At 41.5% G+C, this 19,632-nt stretch overlaps 1 protein-coding gene across 2 annotated transcripts; it reads right to left on the reverse strand.

Annotated features, from left to right (window-relative positions):
• Positions 1-55: 55 nt before the first annotated feature.
• clk2a (CDC-like kinase 2a) lies at positions 56-18,949 on the reverse strand. 2 transcript variants are annotated; one of them, XM_034161453.1, is made up of 13 exons: positions 18,788-18,949; positions 14,803-14,981; positions 12,612-12,891; positions 11,262-11,352; positions 10,319-10,385; positions 9,457-9,573; positions 6,019-6,185; positions 5,810-5,904; positions 5,447-5,576; positions 4,730-4,812; positions 3,844-3,923; positions 1,467-1,557; positions 56-1,368 (listed from the first exon to the last, which is right to left on the reverse strand). In XM_034161453.1, exons 2-13 carry the CDS (start codon positions 14,979-14,981, stop codon positions 1,180-1,182), a joined length of 1,569 nt encoding a protein of 522 aa, XP_034017344.1. In that variant the 5' UTR covers positions 18,788-18,949; the 3' UTR covers positions 56-1,179. The 2 variants fall into 2 exon arrangements, with proteins under 2 accessions (XP_034017344.1, XP_034017345.1); XM_034161454.1 differs by lacking the exons at positions 11,262-11,352; positions 14,803-14,981; positions 18,788-18,949 and having other exon boundaries at positions 12,612-12,742.
• Positions 18,950-19,632: the final 683 nt, after the last annotated feature.

Consider the following 19,632-nt stretch of genomic DNA (forward strand, 5'->3'; position numbering starts at 1 on the left):
AGAAACTAGTTACCCGATGATGGCTTTAAATGAGTAACAGATTAACTCGTACACATATTTAAGACAGAACACCTCCTCCACCAGAGACCCAATCTGACACCAAGCGCACTGCAAGGCTTTGGCGAGGAGGACTTCACTTTAATTCTACACAATCATACATATATACAGTTTTATACACTATAATTTTATACAAAATATAAACTGTTTACAGGTGGTGGTGTGCGGGGGGGGGTTCACTGGAACTCATACATGAGCAGGGGTTTTGTGCGTGTGTCAGTATGTTTCACCACAGGTCAAACTGACCCACACGTGGATAGAGACAGTTTGTGAGAATTTCTGATGAGCAAAACAAAGACCCCCACCCCTACACACTCAGAAAGTTTTGCATAACGCAATGCACACATACACACACACACACACATGTACACATCACATGCGCGGGCTACAGCAGCCCAAAGGTTCGGAGTGCCCATCACCGTCATCTCAGTGGCAAAGACAAAATTAAGGGCAAAACTGTGTGTAATTTCATAAAAAACAAACAAAAAACTGATACACAACGCAAGTGCTCACTTTAACACAGAAGTAAACAAAAAGCTGAGACACTTGCTGGAAATATTTGCAACAACAACTTTTGTCACTTAAATATTTAACAAACTCTGATCATTTGTTTTTGGATTTACTTTGCACATATAAATAACTCATGTAAAAAGGTTAATTGATCAAACTACCTGTATGTTTTATGACAACATTCATGTTTCTAAGGTTGTGGATCAATATTTGTGCTGCACATGCAGGTGTTATCGCCCTTTCCTTACACTTCAGGATCTATCAGTTCTTATTGTCTCAACACGGTCACACCTGGAAAGTGACCAAAGATGTTCAGGAAGACAAAAGCTGCATAGTGAGCTGACTGTGGGCACAGACATCCATTAGATTGTGACGGCAAGAGAGACTTTTGGCTTTCGTGTGTTATTCTGGACCCTCTGCTATGAACGGGGTCCTCCTGTGGCAGCGGAGGTGAACAGAGGAGCAGGGAGGAGGAGAAGGAGTAACATCTTATAGTGTCCATGCTTCAAAGACAACGTAATGCATCTGAGCCCTGGGAGACAACAGGCAACCTGCTCCACGTCTCGTAGGCTTTGCTGGATTCGGCCACTCGGCTTTTTGAGGGACGTGGGGTCACCGGCTGATGTCTCGGTTCCCCTCCCAGTTCTTGCTGCTGGCTGCCTCGCACATCCTGGCGCTTTCAAAAAAAGGGTGCTTCAGCGAGTCAGAGAGTGCCAGCCGCTTGGATGGTTCATACTCCAGCATGCTTTCAATGAGGTCAAACAGCTGGTGGTGCTCCTCCGCCTCCGAGAGCAGGTACCGCTGTCAGGTAAAGCGCACGATGTGAGAGGCTGAACGTTACCATCAACAAGACCTAAAAACAGCTTCTTCTTTTTGGCCACTGCACATCCATTTCTTACCCTCAAGGGTTTGCAGTTTTCTCTGACGTATTTCCCTGCTGAGGAACTCTCATCCCAGTCCAGACGGCCTCGATAAAAATATTTCTGCTTCCTGTGCAAGTAAGAAGATCGGTGTGAGCAGTGCTCAGTTTTTTGTTTTTATTTGTAAAGCCTCTGTCCCACCGAGTGAAGGAGGAGTGAAGAAGGAGCCACGCACCCTGTTTTTTTGGTTTCGTGAGCTATCGTGGCATTATAGTGGCTCAGAGTGGCTCTTAGAGGCATTATCTTCAGTTAACGAGGCTCCTCTCTGAGCGTGGCGCTAATTTCAAAATGTTCAAAATTTAGCAACAACAGCGTGGCGCAGTTTGTGTTCGAGTTACTGCGACGGCTTAGTGGCATTTGCGTGGTGCTTACGAGTCTGCAAAAAGTCCATTATCCGTGCGCCTGGCACCTTCGCAGGACCTGAGAGGCTATTTTTGGAGTGGCTCCTCCTCTTGCGCACACAATTGCACCTGCTCTGTGCGCTGGACTCTTTATATTTTGTAGTGGATTAATCATTTTCTGCCAAACCTTGGATGTTGAAAACACTTCTAATCACTTCTGGCATCACAGAGGACTGTTTCATCTGGACACTTTTTTTCCTCTCTTTCCTGCTCCATGTGGGATGTATTTTGAACAGCTTAAGGTAATTATTTTTAATGTTTTTTTATAGCTTGATAAAACAGTTCCTAGCTGTAAAAGTATGTCTGTATGTTGATGTCTGTTGTATGTAAAAGTATGTTGATTTAATATCTTGTTAATGGATCACATGACCTCCGCTGTGTGTGCGCACTGAGACAGGACCCGAGAGGCTATTTTGGGAGGGCTCTCCTCTTGCGCACACAATTTCACCTGCTCTGTGCGCTGGACTCTATATAAAATAATTATTTTGTAGCGGATTAATCATTTTCTGTCAAACCTTGGATACTGAAAACACCTCTAATCACTTCTGGAATTAATGGATCACATGAGCTCCGCGCTGTGTGCGCGCACTGAGGCAGTGACTCATCATCACACTTCAAACGAGCATTTAGGCAGAACACCAGCTCACAAAAGAGTGATATTTCAGTCAATATTGGATGAACACAAAGTTAAACTTTGGTTGACTGCGTGAAAGTGGATGTGTGTTTAAAGCCATGGAAGATAATAACTCCAGTGGAGCAGCTAAGAGCAGGAGCTGTGCGGCCACACAGGTGGAGAGCGCGCAAAAGACCGATTTTGAAGACATAACACAAAGTTAAAAGTTGTATCATGGTGACTTGTAAGCTACGGAAGAAATATATATTATATATATATATATATATATATATATTGAAAATGATCCACAGGTGTATATAATAAAATGGCCACCTCATTCTGTATGCAGAACGGCACCGCGCGCAAAAGAGCGCTTTTGCAGAAATAAACGGACAAACACAAAGTCAGAAGCGGATTCACGTTGTAAAAATGATTGTGTTTAAAGCCAGGAAAAAAATAAAGCCAGCAAGCCACGGATAGAAAGAGCAGAGAGGCGGCTGTCGATTAAAGGACAACAGCAGCGCGTGTGCAAAAGAGTGCTTTTGCTGAAATAAACGGACGAACACAAAGTTAAAGTGGATTCACGTTGTAAAAATGATTGTGTTTAAAGCCAGTGAAAAAATAAAGCCAGCAAGCCACGGATAGAAAGGAAGCCAGAAAGAGCAGAGAGGCGGCTGTCCATGAAAGGACAACAGCAGCGCACGCGCAAAAGAGCGATTTTGCAGAAATAAACGGACAAACATAAAGTTTTGTGTGTTTAAAGCCGCAAAAAAAAAAAAAAAAAAAAAAACCAGAGAGCCGCAGAGCCAGCGAGGAGCACAGAGGCAGCTCTCCAGGAACCCGTGGTTCGGGTCTAGCTGGTCTGGTGCATTACAGGTGGACAGCAGCCTGGTGCACAGCGCACAATTGCGGAACTGTGATGGAGTGTCTATTTTTGGACTGCATTTAAAAAAAAAAAAAGAAGAAGGGACATCTTTAAATGCTGCTGTGAATCTGTGAATTGCAAACCCACACTTTGAAGGGACCAGGTGTGGGAGGGCTGGAGGTTTGGACCAAACTCATGCCTAAACGTGCGCCAACATGGCGTTATCATGGCACTACGTGGCTTAGTGTGGCTGATGCGAGCCATTCGAGGCTATAATGACAGGTGGTCGTAGCTCACTAGAGGCTGCTACGTGGCACATGTGGAGTACAGAGAGGCACATAGTGGCACCTTCATAGTGGATACGTGATAGATGAAAACGTGGGTCATTCTTCAAATAATCACCCCACACCCATGCGTGGCTCCTTCTTCAGCCTTCATTATTCGGTGGGACCGAGGCTTAAGTATTTGCTTTCTTACCTTGTCTTGCGAATCATTCTTGAAGGCACTGGTCCCAGGATGCGCTCCATCATGGCCAAATGCTCCCTGTTGTCATGAGTCTGAAAGAAACAATTGAGTCTAACTGGTTCAAACAGCCATCACTTCTGTAGAGACAGATTAAGATAAGAAAGATTTAATTACTGCCGATTTGATTTGCAACATGGTTATTTGTGAGCGTATGTGTCAGCATGTTTATTTCACATCCAACCTAAATTATCTATATTTTCAGCTGAGTAGTAAAAAGTCTTCATAGTAAAAGCTGGGCTGTGGAATGACGACGATAAACTGCAAATGGGGCTGTAGGCTGTCCAGCAGCATGCAGGGTTGATTCTCTGGCCTTCAGAAAAGGTCATCTCAGCATGAAAGTAAGACTACTGCTGCTTTCCACCAGAGGGCGATCTGCAGTATGAAGGGAGTGAGGGAAAGCCATTTGGATCCTCACCCCTGGGATAAAGTACCAAGGGTTTTGTCTCTAGAGGATGGCAACTGGTGCAATGGTCCACTCTGAACCGGAGATGGGTCGTGCAGGTGGGCATCTGGAACACACTTGCACTCAGCAAAGACAATCATCTTCAACTGTGGTCAAGGGAGCTTGGAATGATAGGCAATGCTCTCTGAAGTCCACTGAAGTAGAAGCTGCCAGATTTAACTCCAGTGGTCGGTGTGCAGAGAGAATGAGAGTTGCTCAGGGGATGACACAAGTAGTAGGCGGGTAGACGCCATAGTAGTGAAAACCCCACTGTTTATTCTGGCATCATGTTGACAACATTCTTAGGTAACGTGAAAAATGAACAAGGTCACATTCATAGAATCATAAGATAAATCAATAATGTGACCCTGACAGGCCTGCTGGGAGTTCACAAACCTGAAACAAGGTGAAGCCCAAGTAGTACTCAAATAGGATACAACCAATGCTCCACACATCACAGGGATGGCTCCAGCCCAGTTCTGAAGGACAAAAACACAATTAAAAACTCTGAGATGTGTTATACACTCTCAATACTCAAATTCAGTTCTAACACTGAAATCACACACACACAAAAAAAGAATGCCACTGCCAAACTGCAAGACCTATAATTTTAATGCAGTATAACTTGCATGACTACCAGGTTTTGACACTGTGCCTCCCCAATCTGGAGACAGACAATCATTAATTGATGCACATGCTCAGTCCATTCAGGGACCGTGCACTGGTGTCTCATCCGCCACACTACACAGCGGCCTTGCGTCCTAGATGTTAACCACCCAGGCAGACAACCAATCCAACCCCACATCAAGAGCGTGGGCGTCCTCTTGGCCTTTTCCAGCCGCTGCAGTCTTCAGTATTGAAGCAGATGCATGGTGGTTCATACCCAGAGAAATATGTCACATGGGTAAAACATCATAGTTGCCACACCCTCATAATAAAAAGTGATACTCCTCGGAGTCTCCCAAAGTAACCACTCATTTAACATACAGCCATACACAAGGATCTGACAAGCAGTTCTGCAATACACACTGATTTTGCAGTTCAGAAACTCAGTTCTGAGATGCACCAGTCTCAAGAAAAGCATTTATGCATAGATGACTTAAGTTTTCTCACCCAGTATGACCTCGGGGGCTCGGTAATGCCTCGTCGACACAATGGTACTGTGGTGTTCGTGATCAAAAGTGGCGCTGCCAAAGTCCACCACCCGGACTGCTGTGCTCTTAACCGTCCGCTCTTCTCGCTTCTGTTGGAAAGAAATGTCGTAAACTGTGGAGCTCCAGGTTTTTCAAGAAATAATTACATATTTGTAAGTACTTACTTCAAACAATCAAGTAAATTTTCATTAGTAGGAGCAACATTCAAAAGGCAAAAAAAAAGCAAGTAAACATTGAGTTCTACTTTATCAGTTTGTTTTTATGTGACCTGATCAACATCAACTATGACTAGGAAAATGTTAAAATGTCTTTTGTCTCTTACCTTTTCTACATTATAGGATATTGTGAAATCTGAGCTGACAAACAGGATGTTCTCAGGTTTTAGGTCTGTGTGTGTCAGCTTATTATCATGGAGAACTATGAAAGGGGGGAAAGTGGGGAAACTCATCAGTATTACCGGCATAAGGAACTGAGAAGTTAGAATGTTGACGATTTCTTCAAAATCATGTGCACTGTAAATTTTAAACTTACATTTCACAGCAAGACAGACTTGGTAGGCCATGTGTCTGACCTGACCAATTGAGTACGGCAGGTAGTTGTTGTCTTTCAGAAAGTCAAAAGTGCTGAGAGCTAGCAGCTCAAAGGAGATACACATGTGGCCGTGGTAGTCAAACCAGTCATACATTTGGACACAGAGACTAGAAGATAAACAAAATAAGCAATGTGACCAATAACATATACTGACCATTACAGATTAAGTACAAGATGATAGACTGATTTACAGAGCAGTAAAAAAGCAAATCATTTTAAAGCAAAACTTTAAAAAAGTTGCATTGCATTTTTTTTTTTTTTTTTTTTTAAGTACTGCACTGGAAATAATTTTAACGCCTCAGATGGTGACAAGCCCCGTGCACACAGGAACAGTGGGCAGACCTGTGTGAAGGCTGTGGACAAGGCACGCAATCAGGAGATTGTGTGTGTGTGTGTGTGTGTGGGGATATCAACATAACTTTCTGGCTCGTGTGTCGTACATCACACTGACAAAGTGAGGAACCTTGGGGTAATTTTTGATCCTTCGTTGTCCTTTGGCCCCCACATTAGAAATATTACTAGAACTGCTTTCTTCCAGCTGTGAAATATAGCGAAGATTCGTCCCATCCTGTCTATGGCTGATGCCGAGACCCTGATCCATGCATTTATCTCTTGTAGATATCTCTTCTGGACTACTGCAATGTTCTATTTTCTGGTTTACCGCAGTCTAGCATTAGGGGTCTCCAATTGGTTCAAAATGCTGCAGCCAGACTTTTGACACGAAGCAGAAAGTACAACCACATTACACCCATTTTGGCATCCCTTCACTGGCTTCCTGTCCCAGTGAGAACAGATTTTAAGGTTCTGCTAACCTATAAAATTATTCATGGACTGGCACCTCCCTACCTAGCTGACCTAATTAAACCTTACGTACCGGCCCGGGCTTTACGTTCTCAGGGTGCAGGACTACTTTGTGTCCCTAAGGTGAATAAAAAGTCTGCGGGTCACAGAGCCTTCTCTTATCGTGCCCCTGTTCTGTGGAATGATCTCCCTGCATCAATAAAACAGTCAAGATTCTGGGGAGATTGTCAAGTCCAGACTTAAGACGCAATTATTTTCCCTTTCATATGGCTAGCATACTGGTACAGTTTTGTTTTACGCTTTTTACTCTTTTACTTCATTTATTAGTAATTGGAGCGGGCTGCGGCCTCAACTTTACCTAAATTCTGGGTCTTTTAGTGAAGTTTAGGGCTAGTGGCCGGCGATCACTTTAGTATTTCTGTTTTTCTTGTTGTTTAATGCTAGCAAATTATACATATTTTTTTGTCTTTCTGTTGCCTGATTCTGTTTTTTCTCTGTTTAAGGTGCAGCTCCATCCAGAGATGGGAGTTGTGTTCGTGTTGTTGATCCTCCTGTCCTGTGCGCCAATAGAATTTCTTGTATATTCGTCCGTGAATTGTTCTGTGAATTGTAATTTATGTTTGTAGCATGGCCCAAGCAGAGGGTCACCCCTTTGAGTCTGGTCTGCTTAAGGTTTCTTCCTCATAGGGAGTTTTTCCTTACCACTGTTGCTCTGGGGGTTGTTAAGGTTAGGCCTTACCTGTGTGAAGCCCTTTAAGGCAACTCTGTTGTGATTTGGCGCTATATAAATGAAAATAAATTGAAAAATTGAAATTGAAACTTTATCAGCTCATTCCAGTGCACCAAGGAGTGCTTCCAGAACATCCCAGAGGTCGGCCAGGAAAGGATTGTATGCTGGCTATTCCAAGGACAGAACACTACATCCAGCGGGGACAATAATAGTGAGGAGATGCAGCTCCTGGACATCACTCTGCAAGGCCTTGAGTGGCTGTCCACACTTTTCTTCTTGCGTTTTGAATTCTTATTTATTATTAACTATTATTAATTTTTATTACTATTATTATTAACAGTGCTTTTTCTTATTTGCCTATAGTCAGGGAATTTTCATAACCTCTTTTGCATAATTGCCCTCTACTATGGCAATATATTTGTGCTGCACTGTGTGCACAAACGTGTCATCTTTCAGCCACACCTGTGGTGCTCAACATCTGTGAGAATGATGGCGGTGTTCACATGCAAATCCTTGCTATTGCAAAGGCAGTGCCACTACTGCTTGAGTCTCGTGTTTGTACCACATGGCCTGTCAATGACTCTAGCACAATGTGTGTGCAGACTTCTTGGGAGTTATGGCTGTATTTTTCCCACCACTCTGGAAAACATTCTTCCATCATGTGTGAATGTGTCGGGAGGACCAATACATTAAGACTCCAAATGAAAACTTTGTTGCCTATTCTCCCAGTGTGGCACTGCTTTGTGTCTCCACCTACTCTCCACAAGTCACAGCCCAGTGAGATACTAGCCTTACCAAACTCAGGCAGGCACAAGAATTGTTTCAGGGAATTGGAAGCATGGAGCTGTAATTACCTCAGCCAATGAAGTTGAAGGGGATTATTACGTTTTCCTGTTTGTTTGTCGGTGTGTGAACAGCCTGGAGCCCACAATGTTTCATATAATGTTTTGAATTTTTTTTTTACTGAAGACTGAAATCCTGATAGGCAAGAAGTGATTAAATTTCCAAGGTCATAGGTCAAAGGGCAAAGTCAGGAAAAATCCCTATCTTTAAAATTAAAGAGATTTTCAAAAATTCACAACTCTGTTAAAAAAGATCAAATTTCTTTCATATTTGACAGCCTCTTCTAGGATGGTATCCTTTATCAACTGGCAAATATTGATCCAGTTCTCTGGATTACAGATTTTGTGGCCATTTGCATACACATTGAAAACCCCCATTTAATATATAGTTTACATTATATCTTAATCAAACGTGTCCCAATCACATTCATATTTCAAAGTGGGGTGCGGACTGGCACTCACTATCGTCTAGCATTGTTTGATCCAGATCTGACCCTTATTGTGTATTTCATGAACATTTGAATATTGAAAAGCCCATTTGGTGTACATTTTGCATTACATTTCAAACAAAAGTACCTCAATCTCTCATTTGTGAGAGCGAGGTGCAAACTGGCACGTTCAAGTTTGATCCACATCTGATCCGTATTGCAGATTTAGTAGATATTTGATTTTAACGTTGAAAAGCCCTTTTGTTCTATATGTTATGAAAAGTCATATCTAACAGGACTTTGACCTTTTTCCAAAGGTAAAAATTTGTGGAATTGGAAACTAGTGTTGGCAGAGGTTTGTGCTGTACAAGCACAGGGCTCTAGTTCAAACATTTATTGCTAAATCGGGACAAAGACAACTGGAGGTTTAAAAGATGAAGCCTTCAAAACCAACTGGCAAAGGCTTACAATTTGGCAGAGCAATCATACAAAAGAAATATTATCTTAATGTCAATCTCAGGCTTGTGGCCGTGATGCGGATTTCACTGCACTACCAGAGCGCACCAACAAAACTCACAATTTGTTGTCTGGGTCCTTCTCGTTGATCTTCTCTAGTACATTAATCTCCAGACGAGCTGCTTCCTTGTACTTTTCCACATTCTTTATAATTTTTAGAGCAATACTGGTTCCTCCCCTTATTTAACAAAAGGAAAGATGAAAAGCAAAAGATGACAGACACGCTCTTCATAAAAGCCAACAGTTAACGTTTGAAATACAGCAACTCTAATGAGTTAACATAAGTAGCAAAATAATTTACTAACGCTGGGGATGGTCTGCTGGAAGTTTATATTATTTACCAACTTAAAATGTAAACAGCAACAACTGGGCACCGTAGTCTCGTTTGAGGGTGGGCGATAAAGGGCTAAAATGAAAGTGCATATGCTACTTCCGGGGACAGCCGCATTATCGCCCAGTCACTTGTCTGGCTCATTATTCACATTAAATCTTGCTAAATCCTACTGTCACAACCTCTCCCATTTGCCTTGTCTTCCCTTCTCCACTGGGAACTGAAAAAAAAAAAAAAACTGCACTTTTCGCGACTGCTTCGGTGACTGCAGCCAAAAACAAAACAGTACATCATCTTTCCATGTGAAATGATGCTGTGTTTGTGTTGCGCAACGGCAGGCACTGTCCCCGGAAGTGGTCAAATCCCTCAATATCACACAGAGGGTCAAACGAGACTGTGCTGCCCCATTACAAAAGAATGCTAAGGTTAAATGTTAAAGACTGATAATAATCCTCAAGAGTATTTCGCCATAAAAAAAAGTCTAATCTAGGGGGTCCAGGGGCAAGTGACCATTGACGTATGGGGAAATATGATGTCAAACACTGATGGCTGACCAGCCCCTCCCCCTGAAAAAAATCTTGGCGATGCACACCTGCGATGATCGATGCACTGCATCACCCTCCCAAAGGTGCCTTCTCCCAGAGTGCTGACAATCTCATCTACAATACAACACAGACAAAGAAAGAGATAGTACGGAAAGAAGAAAAAGAAAAAAAGGAGAATAAGACATGTGGACCTAAGCAGGAATAACCAATGCAGTCGTTTGATGGGCGTTATCAACATTAACGCCCATCGCTTTTTCAAACAAAAGCCTATTCATTCTGGAAAGATTACAACACATGACAGACAGAACTACGATAAACGTGAAGAAAATACAGGAAACTATAATGTGCTCCTTTTGAGGACCAATTTGCAGCCATCAAAAATAAGGGCACATCTTTTCATGGTGTGGATGTTATTGCCCAAACAGACAAAAGCGTAATATAAAAAATACTTTGTGTGTGTTAAATTTCACTCAGTAGTAGTGCAATTATAGAACTGCTCATCTTACGAAGGCTGAAAGTGTCAACATAACTGCAGACTATCTGTCCACTGACAGGCCTGATCTTAATGAAAAGCAGTAAAGAACTAATAGCCTACTTTAAAAAGAAAAGAAATAAAACACAAGGAAGCCAACCCCTAACATCCTCAGACTGATATCTTAAGATGGAGATTTAAAACTGCTAACATATTTTAAACCAAAATTGTACCACAAACACCTACACAAGATTCTATGTTTGGGAAAATCAAATAACCTGTGAAACACAGAAATGCCCCACAGCCTAAAATCCTACAATACAAAATATCATGTATCTAAAGTCCCTCCCTGATTCTTGTATATTTTTGCAGTCCGCCCTGCTGTGTCAGCTGGAGCGAAGAGCATTCTAGCAAGGCATCATCATCATCATCATCATCATCAGGCACTCCCATGTAAATGCTCTATGCTTTAATATTCATATGGAGAAGGGTTACGATAGAGTAGTGGCAGTGAGTACATCTCTCTTGCAGGACGTCCCCACTCCGACAGATCAGGTGCCCTTCCTCGTCGTCCCTCACACTTAGTGCCCGCGTCCGGCTGTCGCTCCGCTGTTTTCAGACCCAAACCGCCATCAGCAGGTCACAACACGACCGAAGGCAACAGGGGGGTTTTCAGGGACAGCCACAGCCATGGCATCAGGAGGCACAGGTAGATGCGGAGGGAGAAGAAGGGTGGTGTTGGTTGTAGTTGATGTTGTGGTTGTAGGTGGGTTTGGTGGTCATGGAGCGATTCACGCATGACACCACGTGAAGGAAATATATAAACGATAGGGATATAGTGCAAGGGAACAAGTCAAAGATCACATGTTGTCCTCTGCTCTTCACCCATTCCCCCACCCATCTAAAAACCACAGTTGCTTACAAACAAGGAAGCAACCGGCACACCCATTCATCAACGCACAAACCAATTAAGAAAGAAATTTAGCTAATTTAAATTGCAACAGGTTGATTATTATCCAAGATGGTAAATGAAATTAAAAGTTCATAATGCAAAAAAGAAAATAATTAAAGCTATCCACAACAGACAAATCCTAAATCAAATTCAATCCTGAGTTTTAATAAGTCTAGCACACTTTAGATGTGAAAATATTCTAACAAAATATTGTAAACCAGGGGTGCCAAATTTCGGTCCTCGAGATCTACCTTCCTGACACTCTTAGTTGTCTCCCTGCTCCAACACACCTGAATCCAATGAAAGACTCATTAAAAGCCTGCTAATGAGTCTTTCATTGTAGTCAAGTGTGTTGGAAGCAGGGAGACAATTAAGAGTGTCAGGAAGGTAGAGCTCAAGGACCGAACTTGCGCACCCCTGTTGTAAACAATCAAAACCTAAATTCTACATAGTCTTTGGGAGAACATTTTCACTTTTCAGTCTATCGGCATTAAACCATAAAAATCAACAGAACTGTATCAATTATCAACAAAAAAAAACAAATGGGGGAAAGTATGTATAATCACTGTCAATTAAGTGCCACCTTTAGCTAGATGTTCAAAAGCAAAAGGATAGTCAATAGGGAATAATGCGACTCAAGCTTGATTGAAATAAAAATACTTGGGGGGGGGGGGGGGGGGGGCATAAAAAAATGAAAATGCTCTTCCCAAAAAGGGCCCTGCTGTAAACATAACTCATCAAATAAAATCTGCCACAAGAAAAACAAATCATAAAGATTGTGCTACTTACCAAATCCAAGGGCTCTGAAAAAGAATTAGTTAAAGAAAGAGAGACAGAGTGGAAGTGACAGAGACAGAGAGGGACGGAGACAGGATCAGGAAACGTAAAACACAATCTCAGGTCTGGTTGTACTCACCGAGGAGGACGGGCTATAGGACCTGGTTCTACGCCGCCTTCTTTTGTGCTTACGCCTGCTGCCTTTCCGTCGGTATGACTCTTCTCGTTCGCGGTCCCTCTCATGCCCGCGACGGTAGTCATATATGGCCGGAGAGAAGTTGCGTGGGTAGTAATTTTCAGCTGTTCCGTGCGGTTCCTTGTCTCGATCAACATCCCGGCTCTGATCCAGGCGTCTGTATCCCTCGCAGTATCTCCGGTCAAATGGCCGGCGCTCCAATGAGCGATTGTCATAGCTACGACTGTATCAGAATACAGAGGCAGGTGTTTATGCTTCACAAGTGTGACTTTAGTCACAGCAATTGCACAAAAAAGTAAAAACACATTATGTACATATGCATACACTTTGTTACAGGGCTCTGGAAAACATACAGATTGTGTACCATAGTTTCCGGACTATAAGCTGCTACTTGTTTCACACGCTTTGAACAGTGCAGCTTAAACAATGATGCAGCTAATTTATGGATTTTTACAGGCTTTCTCATAAGTCGAAATACACCAATTGATGCTGTCCATTGATTGGCTGAAAGCTGTGGCCCTCTTGCAGCATAAATTCACACACAAAGTAAATATAAAGTCTCACCTATTCGTTTTAGTGGATTCATTATCACGTCCTGAAGAAAAATTATCCACATAAAGCCTCCTGATTTTAGGGCCCTGTCCCACTGGCATTTAGGAGGATTTGCGCATGAAATGAGGAGACAAAAGCTGAGCATCCGCAACAAAGGTGGGCGGAAATGACAAATGTCCCGGGGTGGATCAGCGAATACATGAGGAAGTGGATATAACAGGGAACAGAAGCGAAGGCGACCGCGGAGGCACCCCCATGAGGGGCACAGCGGCCGTGATGTACTTGCTCCATCCGTGCCCACTCTGTCTGCATGCGCGACATACCATTTGTGACCGTGATGTGGCCATGCCGGGCACGCGTCATATCTGTTTTGCACGTTGTCCCGGTCCACCGCCAAGCCGCGCCAACCCGTCGGTTGCGGATATCAGCGGATGACAGGGGATATGCGGCGCGTTGGTTGTGTATGTCCTGCGTATGTCTTCAGTATGCGTTCAGGCAGTGATGCGGATCTCATCCGCAGCAGGATTTTTGAGCCGCTCAAAAATCCTGGCTGCGGACATGCGTGCCTCTGCAGATGATCACTGACGTGTTCAGATGGCGGCCGACTCATACAGGAATGTTACACGGTTGTTTGGCGGATGTGGGCCACTTTTGTGCGCATTCCATCCGCAAATCCTCCTAAACGCCAGTGGGACAGGGCCCTTAGAAAACGACATCTGAAAAAATACTTTTAAGTCCTTGTTGTTGCTGAAGAAAAGTCACTCTCTGCACTTTGCACCACAGTTGCACCGTCAGATCAGTCAGCGGAGCCTTCTCCCCCCAACCTTCCCCACCAGGTCTCTGTCTTTGCGCCACAAGTTGAAAAAGGCACAGTGCCTCACTAACATCTCATTTATCACAGACACCAGGCAATCCTGGCTGTACGCAATGAAATTATCTCATGTTCCCAAAGACAAAAAAAGTTAAAGTTACTCAGTTCTCTCTGTGAAGCGGAGACGCCGTGTGACACTATGTGCGTGCTGAATGCAGTGTTGGTCAATATTTACGTGTAACACCTTCAGAAAAAAAGAGCATTTACAGTACGTATTTAATTAAAAGTTAAAAGATGTTTCTGTCTAACATATTTCTGTGTAAATATCTCATGTTACAATGTGGAGACCTGCGGCTTATAGACAAGTGTGGCCTATTTATGTACAATATTTTTTTTCTTTTTAAAATTGGTGAGTGCAGCTTATTTTCAGGTGTGCTCTATAGTCCGGAAATTACGGTATTTAATCATAAACACCACAGAATTAAAATTTAGAGGTTTAAAAACACGCCATAAAATGAAGACCCAAGGGTAAGCATACCCTTTAGAACACTCAAAAAATCGAAGCCTTGTGTTAAATGTAGACATTAGTTAATATTATAAAAGTACATCAACTATAATAAACAAAAATGATACATTTAACCAACAGTAATGGTGCTAGATCACAGCTGATCCATTGTCCGTATGGACCGTACAGTCTTAAAAAACATATCTGATTTGAACTGTGGGTTTTGCGATCCATGACACCCCTAACCAATAGCCACATAATCATACCTTCTGGAGCGTACACAGCTGCCCTCCTGTCTATATCCTCTTTTTCTGTCTCTGTCGCTGCTGGATGAATAAGTAGGTGATCTTCGATGTCGATGTCTGCGCCCTCTGTCTCTGTAACGGTCTTGGTAGCTACTCCGACTGTCTCTCTCTGAAGAGGAGTATCTTCTAGTGTGAGGCATCTGGTGCATTTTTTTTTTCAGGAAGCATAAAAGGCACCGGCATTCAATAACAAAAATTAATGACACTGTTGTGCAATAATGATATTTAGCATTCATAAAATGCTTACTGTCACCAATAAATTAACAAATAAATAGATAAAAATATATTTTAAAAATGGAGGGCTAAATTGCCTTCTTCCATAAATTTTTCAGGTATCAAACAGCCAAATACCCTCCATCCATGACACACTGTACATTCTGTTGCAGTCACTGTATGAAAAACCGGGAAAATAAAAGTCTTGTCACATGGGATTTCTCTATATTCCATTTAGGCCTATTGAATTTAATATACAACATCATGGTCATAAATCCCTAGTATCTACTGAAAGCTCTGCATTGATGTCGACAGCAGTGGGAGTGTTTAAAATCATGCTGCCGCTAACAGATTACTAGTTAAACCACTATATATATATATATATATATATATATATATATATATATATATATATATATATATATATATATATATATATATATATATATATATATATATATGATTTGACATCCAAATTAGTAGATTTTGCTGTATATTTTTTTGGTGTGATTTTTGTTGCTGTAGGGAAAACACTAAAAATCTGCATGATGGCACAGTGACATTGTGTCATTGCTTAGGGAGAGCCCTGCCACGACTGATATTGTCTAATCAGTCGTCTCTTGCACGTCTCCAGTTGGTGCAGAATGCTGCTGCTCGTCTTTTGACAAACACTTTTAGACGTGAGCATATTACGCCCGTCCTGTACTCACTCCACTGGCTTCCAGTTCGTTTTAGAATTGATTTTAAAATTTTAATGTTTGTTTTTAAAGCTATTTACGGCCTTGCACCTCCCTACTTGTCTGAAATTTTGACTTTGCGCACCTACAGTAGGACATTAAGGGCGTCTGGCCAGCTTTAATAAGATGTTCCAAGGTCAAGATATAAACGCTGGGGTGATCATGCTTTCGCAGTAGCTGGCCCGAGACTGTGGAATGAGCTACCTCTTGAGTTACGTACTATTCCTGACCTAGCACTTTTTAAATCTAAGTTAAAGACTTATTTATTTAAACTGGCTTTTAACACTTAGTGGGGAGGTGACATGTTCTGTTATTTTTATGTTCTTTTTTATGTGTTGTTATAAAAAAATTAAAAAAAAATTTTTATTTTATATGTGTTTTATTTTTGTAAATTTGAGTTTTTAATGTTAAGCACTTTGGACACCAGTCGGTGCTGTAAAGCGCTTTATAAATAAATGTTGATTGATTGATTGATTGATTAAACTGGGAACAAAAACTGCAGATGGACACGGAGAGACCCCCCGCCAGTTTGCTATTAAGAATGCATTTGCCCAACAATGCAAATATAAACAAGACAGCATAAAATAACGCACATTCAGAAAGAGTATTACACATATTATAAATAAATAGGTGCAGCCATACATTACAGTTGAAAAACCAGCATTTGAAAAGATGGACTTGCATTATTATGCTATATCATTACATCTAGAGGCCGGCCGATATTATCGGCCGCTATAAGCCCTTTTCAAAGTACTCACTATCGGCCGAAATTTTGCCAATAGAACATCTATAATTTTTCATAAACAGAACAGTTACTGAAATAATGTTTGTGTCGGCAATGTAAAATGTCCTTGCACCGTTTGTCCAGTAGATGGAGCTCTGACTCCATTCAACTGAGAGCTGCTTACACCCCTGTTTAAATGTGTTCATCACCGGCCCCCGTAGTTCACCGTCACACTGCACTGATCGGCTGACAAAAGCATACAAGTAAGTTTATAAGGATGTTGTTTGTAATAACTTTGTGATTACATTCACCCCACATTTCTCCCATTTCAGTTCAACTGTTTGATTAACTCAGTTTATGTAGTAATGTGTCAAATGCGCTTCATTGCGTCGGTCACACTTTTTATTAAGCCCACGTTGTGTAGACCTTATTTCTAGCATGAAAAACTTTCATTTACTGCTAAGAGGTTGAAACATTCAGATTCAACGGTCGTCCAGAAGGGTTCTGGGAATTACTACCGTTCGCCATTAACCCTCTGGGGCCAACGCCGTCGTATACGACGGCTGGGACCAAGCTTTACTAAATTGTAAATAACTAGCGCATACCTTTTTTGTTAACGGTCCAAAAAAGAACATTTTATTCATTAAAAAAAAAATAAAATAAAAAATAATAATAATAATATCGGCTGATTTATCGGAAGTCGACAAATCAGCCGATTTACTGAATATCTGCATTTTTCTCATCCAAATATCGTTATTGGCATCGGCCTAAAAAAAAATCCATATCAGTCGGGCTCTAATTACATCAGTGGCATAAAATGGTCTTAAAATAATGTTGAGTTTATCACAATATTATTGATTATTATATAACGGTTGAGTAGATCTTTGTCATTTGATTGGTGGTTTGTATGTCACGTGACATGGATTATTTGTACCATTTGCCATTGTGTCTCATTTATCGTGCAACAGTGCTTTTTAGCGTGTAATTTTGGTACTATATGTAATGTGTCATTGCACACCCTGACCAGGGACGGCGTTTAGCTAAACATAGCGGAGTTTGTTTTGCTGGTGGACAACAATCTGAAGGAGCTAATCGACGGTGCTAATTCTTCTAACACACACACACACACGCACACATCCACTATGCTATAAGGCATCTGGAGGCATGAACACCTGTTAGGATGAAGAGCTGGACGACTTTCTGATGCAATTTTTTGCTGGACTGAGAAAAGCAGATAGCAGTCTGTACACAATGCACAGTATCACAGACTACATTGTCAGAATTATTTTTCAACTATCTGACTGACTGTTTTTGCAAGTTGACTGTGAACAATTTTGAATTCCTATTTAAAGTTCATGTTGGACTGTTGATGTCAAAGCACCAGTGATACACACCAAAATGTAAGTCCCTTTTCTGTTTATACATTAATAAAATATCAAATGATAAGGATCTATTTTATATAATATTTATATTTTATAAAAAAAACAAATAATGATTTTTTTTCATTCTTGCAATGGAATGAATATTTTGGTGAAAGATCGAACATTCCATCTTTCACCTCATGAAATAACTAATTTGTATGTTGTGATATTTACTTTGGCAATATATCGTCCAGCAAAATTTGTTATTGTGACAGGACTATGTTCAAACAGTTTCATAATTTTCCACCATGTGGACTCAATGTGTGGGTACAATTTACCCAAAACCGAGCTCTTCGGGGTTCAGTCACTCTGAAACACATTGGCAATCGGGGATCAACCTACCAACTCCTTAGTTATTGGACAGCAGAATAATAAACAATCAAATTGCAACTAGAACACCAAATGTTACTGATATGAACATGTAAATGCACTGGTGATAAAGTGAACCAATCCACTTCTGATTAGCACACAACCATTCAAGAAAAGCACATAGCCAGAAACAGTCGAGACATTTTTTTTTCTATTAACACAAGTTGTTTCGTTTTTCCTGTGTTGTTCGCGTTGTGATCTTAATTAAATAGAGACATAAAAATAATAGCATAAATTTATGTATAATGTCCAGCGTTTGCCAACAACAAAGTTATGTTTAAAGTCTGCTTAATCTGATCCACAAGTGACGCCTTGGTAGTTAGCATACTTAGCTACGAAGAGTGGCTAACGTAAATAATATGACCGCCATCTTGTCTTAACTACCTTAGCTAATGTTAGCAACAATGCTAATCGCTTAGCTGTGAATTAACTCGAACTGCACCATACTAATGTGGCTCAAATGGACTGCAGATTGCATTTACCGTTTTGGCAGCCAAGCCTGTACGTTTATCCCACAAGAAATCCGTGGTGGTGTTGCAGGTTACTTTTTTTTATTTTTCGCTAGCTCAACGTTCAAAACGTTGTAGCCAGCTAATAGTTCTTCTTCTTCTTCTCCTCTCAGCTACGGCTACGGCTCTTCTTTTTCCTCGTCTTTTACTAGGCGTTGGAATGCAAGCTGAAAGGTGCGTCGTCGCCACCTATCGAGCTGGTGTAAGACGATTCCAAAAAGTTGGAAAAAAAAGTATCTACATAAAACTGGGTCCGTTAATTTCCCCAAACTTCTAATCAGATTCTTCAATGACAAGTTTTAAAATTATACTCTTTAATCTCAAAATAAGAATACATACAACAAGATAGAAATTATACACAGCAGCATGGTGGATTAGTGATTAGCACTGTTGCCTCACAGCAAAAAGGTCATGGGATCGATTCCCAGCTGTGGCCTTTCTGTGTGGAGTTTGCATGCTTTCTCCCACATCCAAATTGACCGCAGGTGCACATGCTGGTGTGAATGTGTTTGTTTGCCTGTGTGTTCCTGTCCAGGGTGTACCCCGCCTCACACCCTATGACTGCTGGGATAGGCTCCAGCTGCCCCCGTGACCCTGAAATGCAGTAAGCGGTTGAAAGTGAATGAGGTAAGTGAGTGCGAAATTATACATAAATAAATAAATATAACACAAAATTGTGGCGTGCATCAGGATTCACCTCCTGTAATTTGACAACTAAATTACCACTTCTGCAGCCGGTTGGGTTAGACTACTCAGAGCATCAGCACAGCAAATATTTTTTGGAATCCAGTTTATGCCGGTTTGTTAAATGTGCCTAC

Source organism: Thalassophryne amazonica, chromosome 20 (assembly GCF_902500255.1).
Source record: "Thalassophryne amazonica chromosome 20, fThaAma1.1, whole genome shotgun sequence".
In the NCBI taxonomy this organism is placed as follows: Eukaryota; Metazoa; Chordata; class Actinopteri; order Batrachoidiformes; family Batrachoididae; genus Thalassophryne; species Thalassophryne amazonica.

Coding starts and splice junctions, on each gene's coding strand:
- clk2a (XM_034161453.1), bottom strand. CDS start 14,981: ATGCCTCACACTAGAAGATACTCCTCTTCAGAGAGAGACAGTCGGAGT. Junction 9,574..10,318: donor CAGTGCATCGATCATCGCAG/GTGTGCATCGCC, acceptor TTGTTAAATAAG/GGGAGGAACCAGTATTGCTC. Junction 3,924..4,729: donor TGGGCTTCACCTTGTTTCAG/GTTTGTGAACTC, acceptor TGTTTCTTTCAG/ACTCATGACAACAGGGAGCA.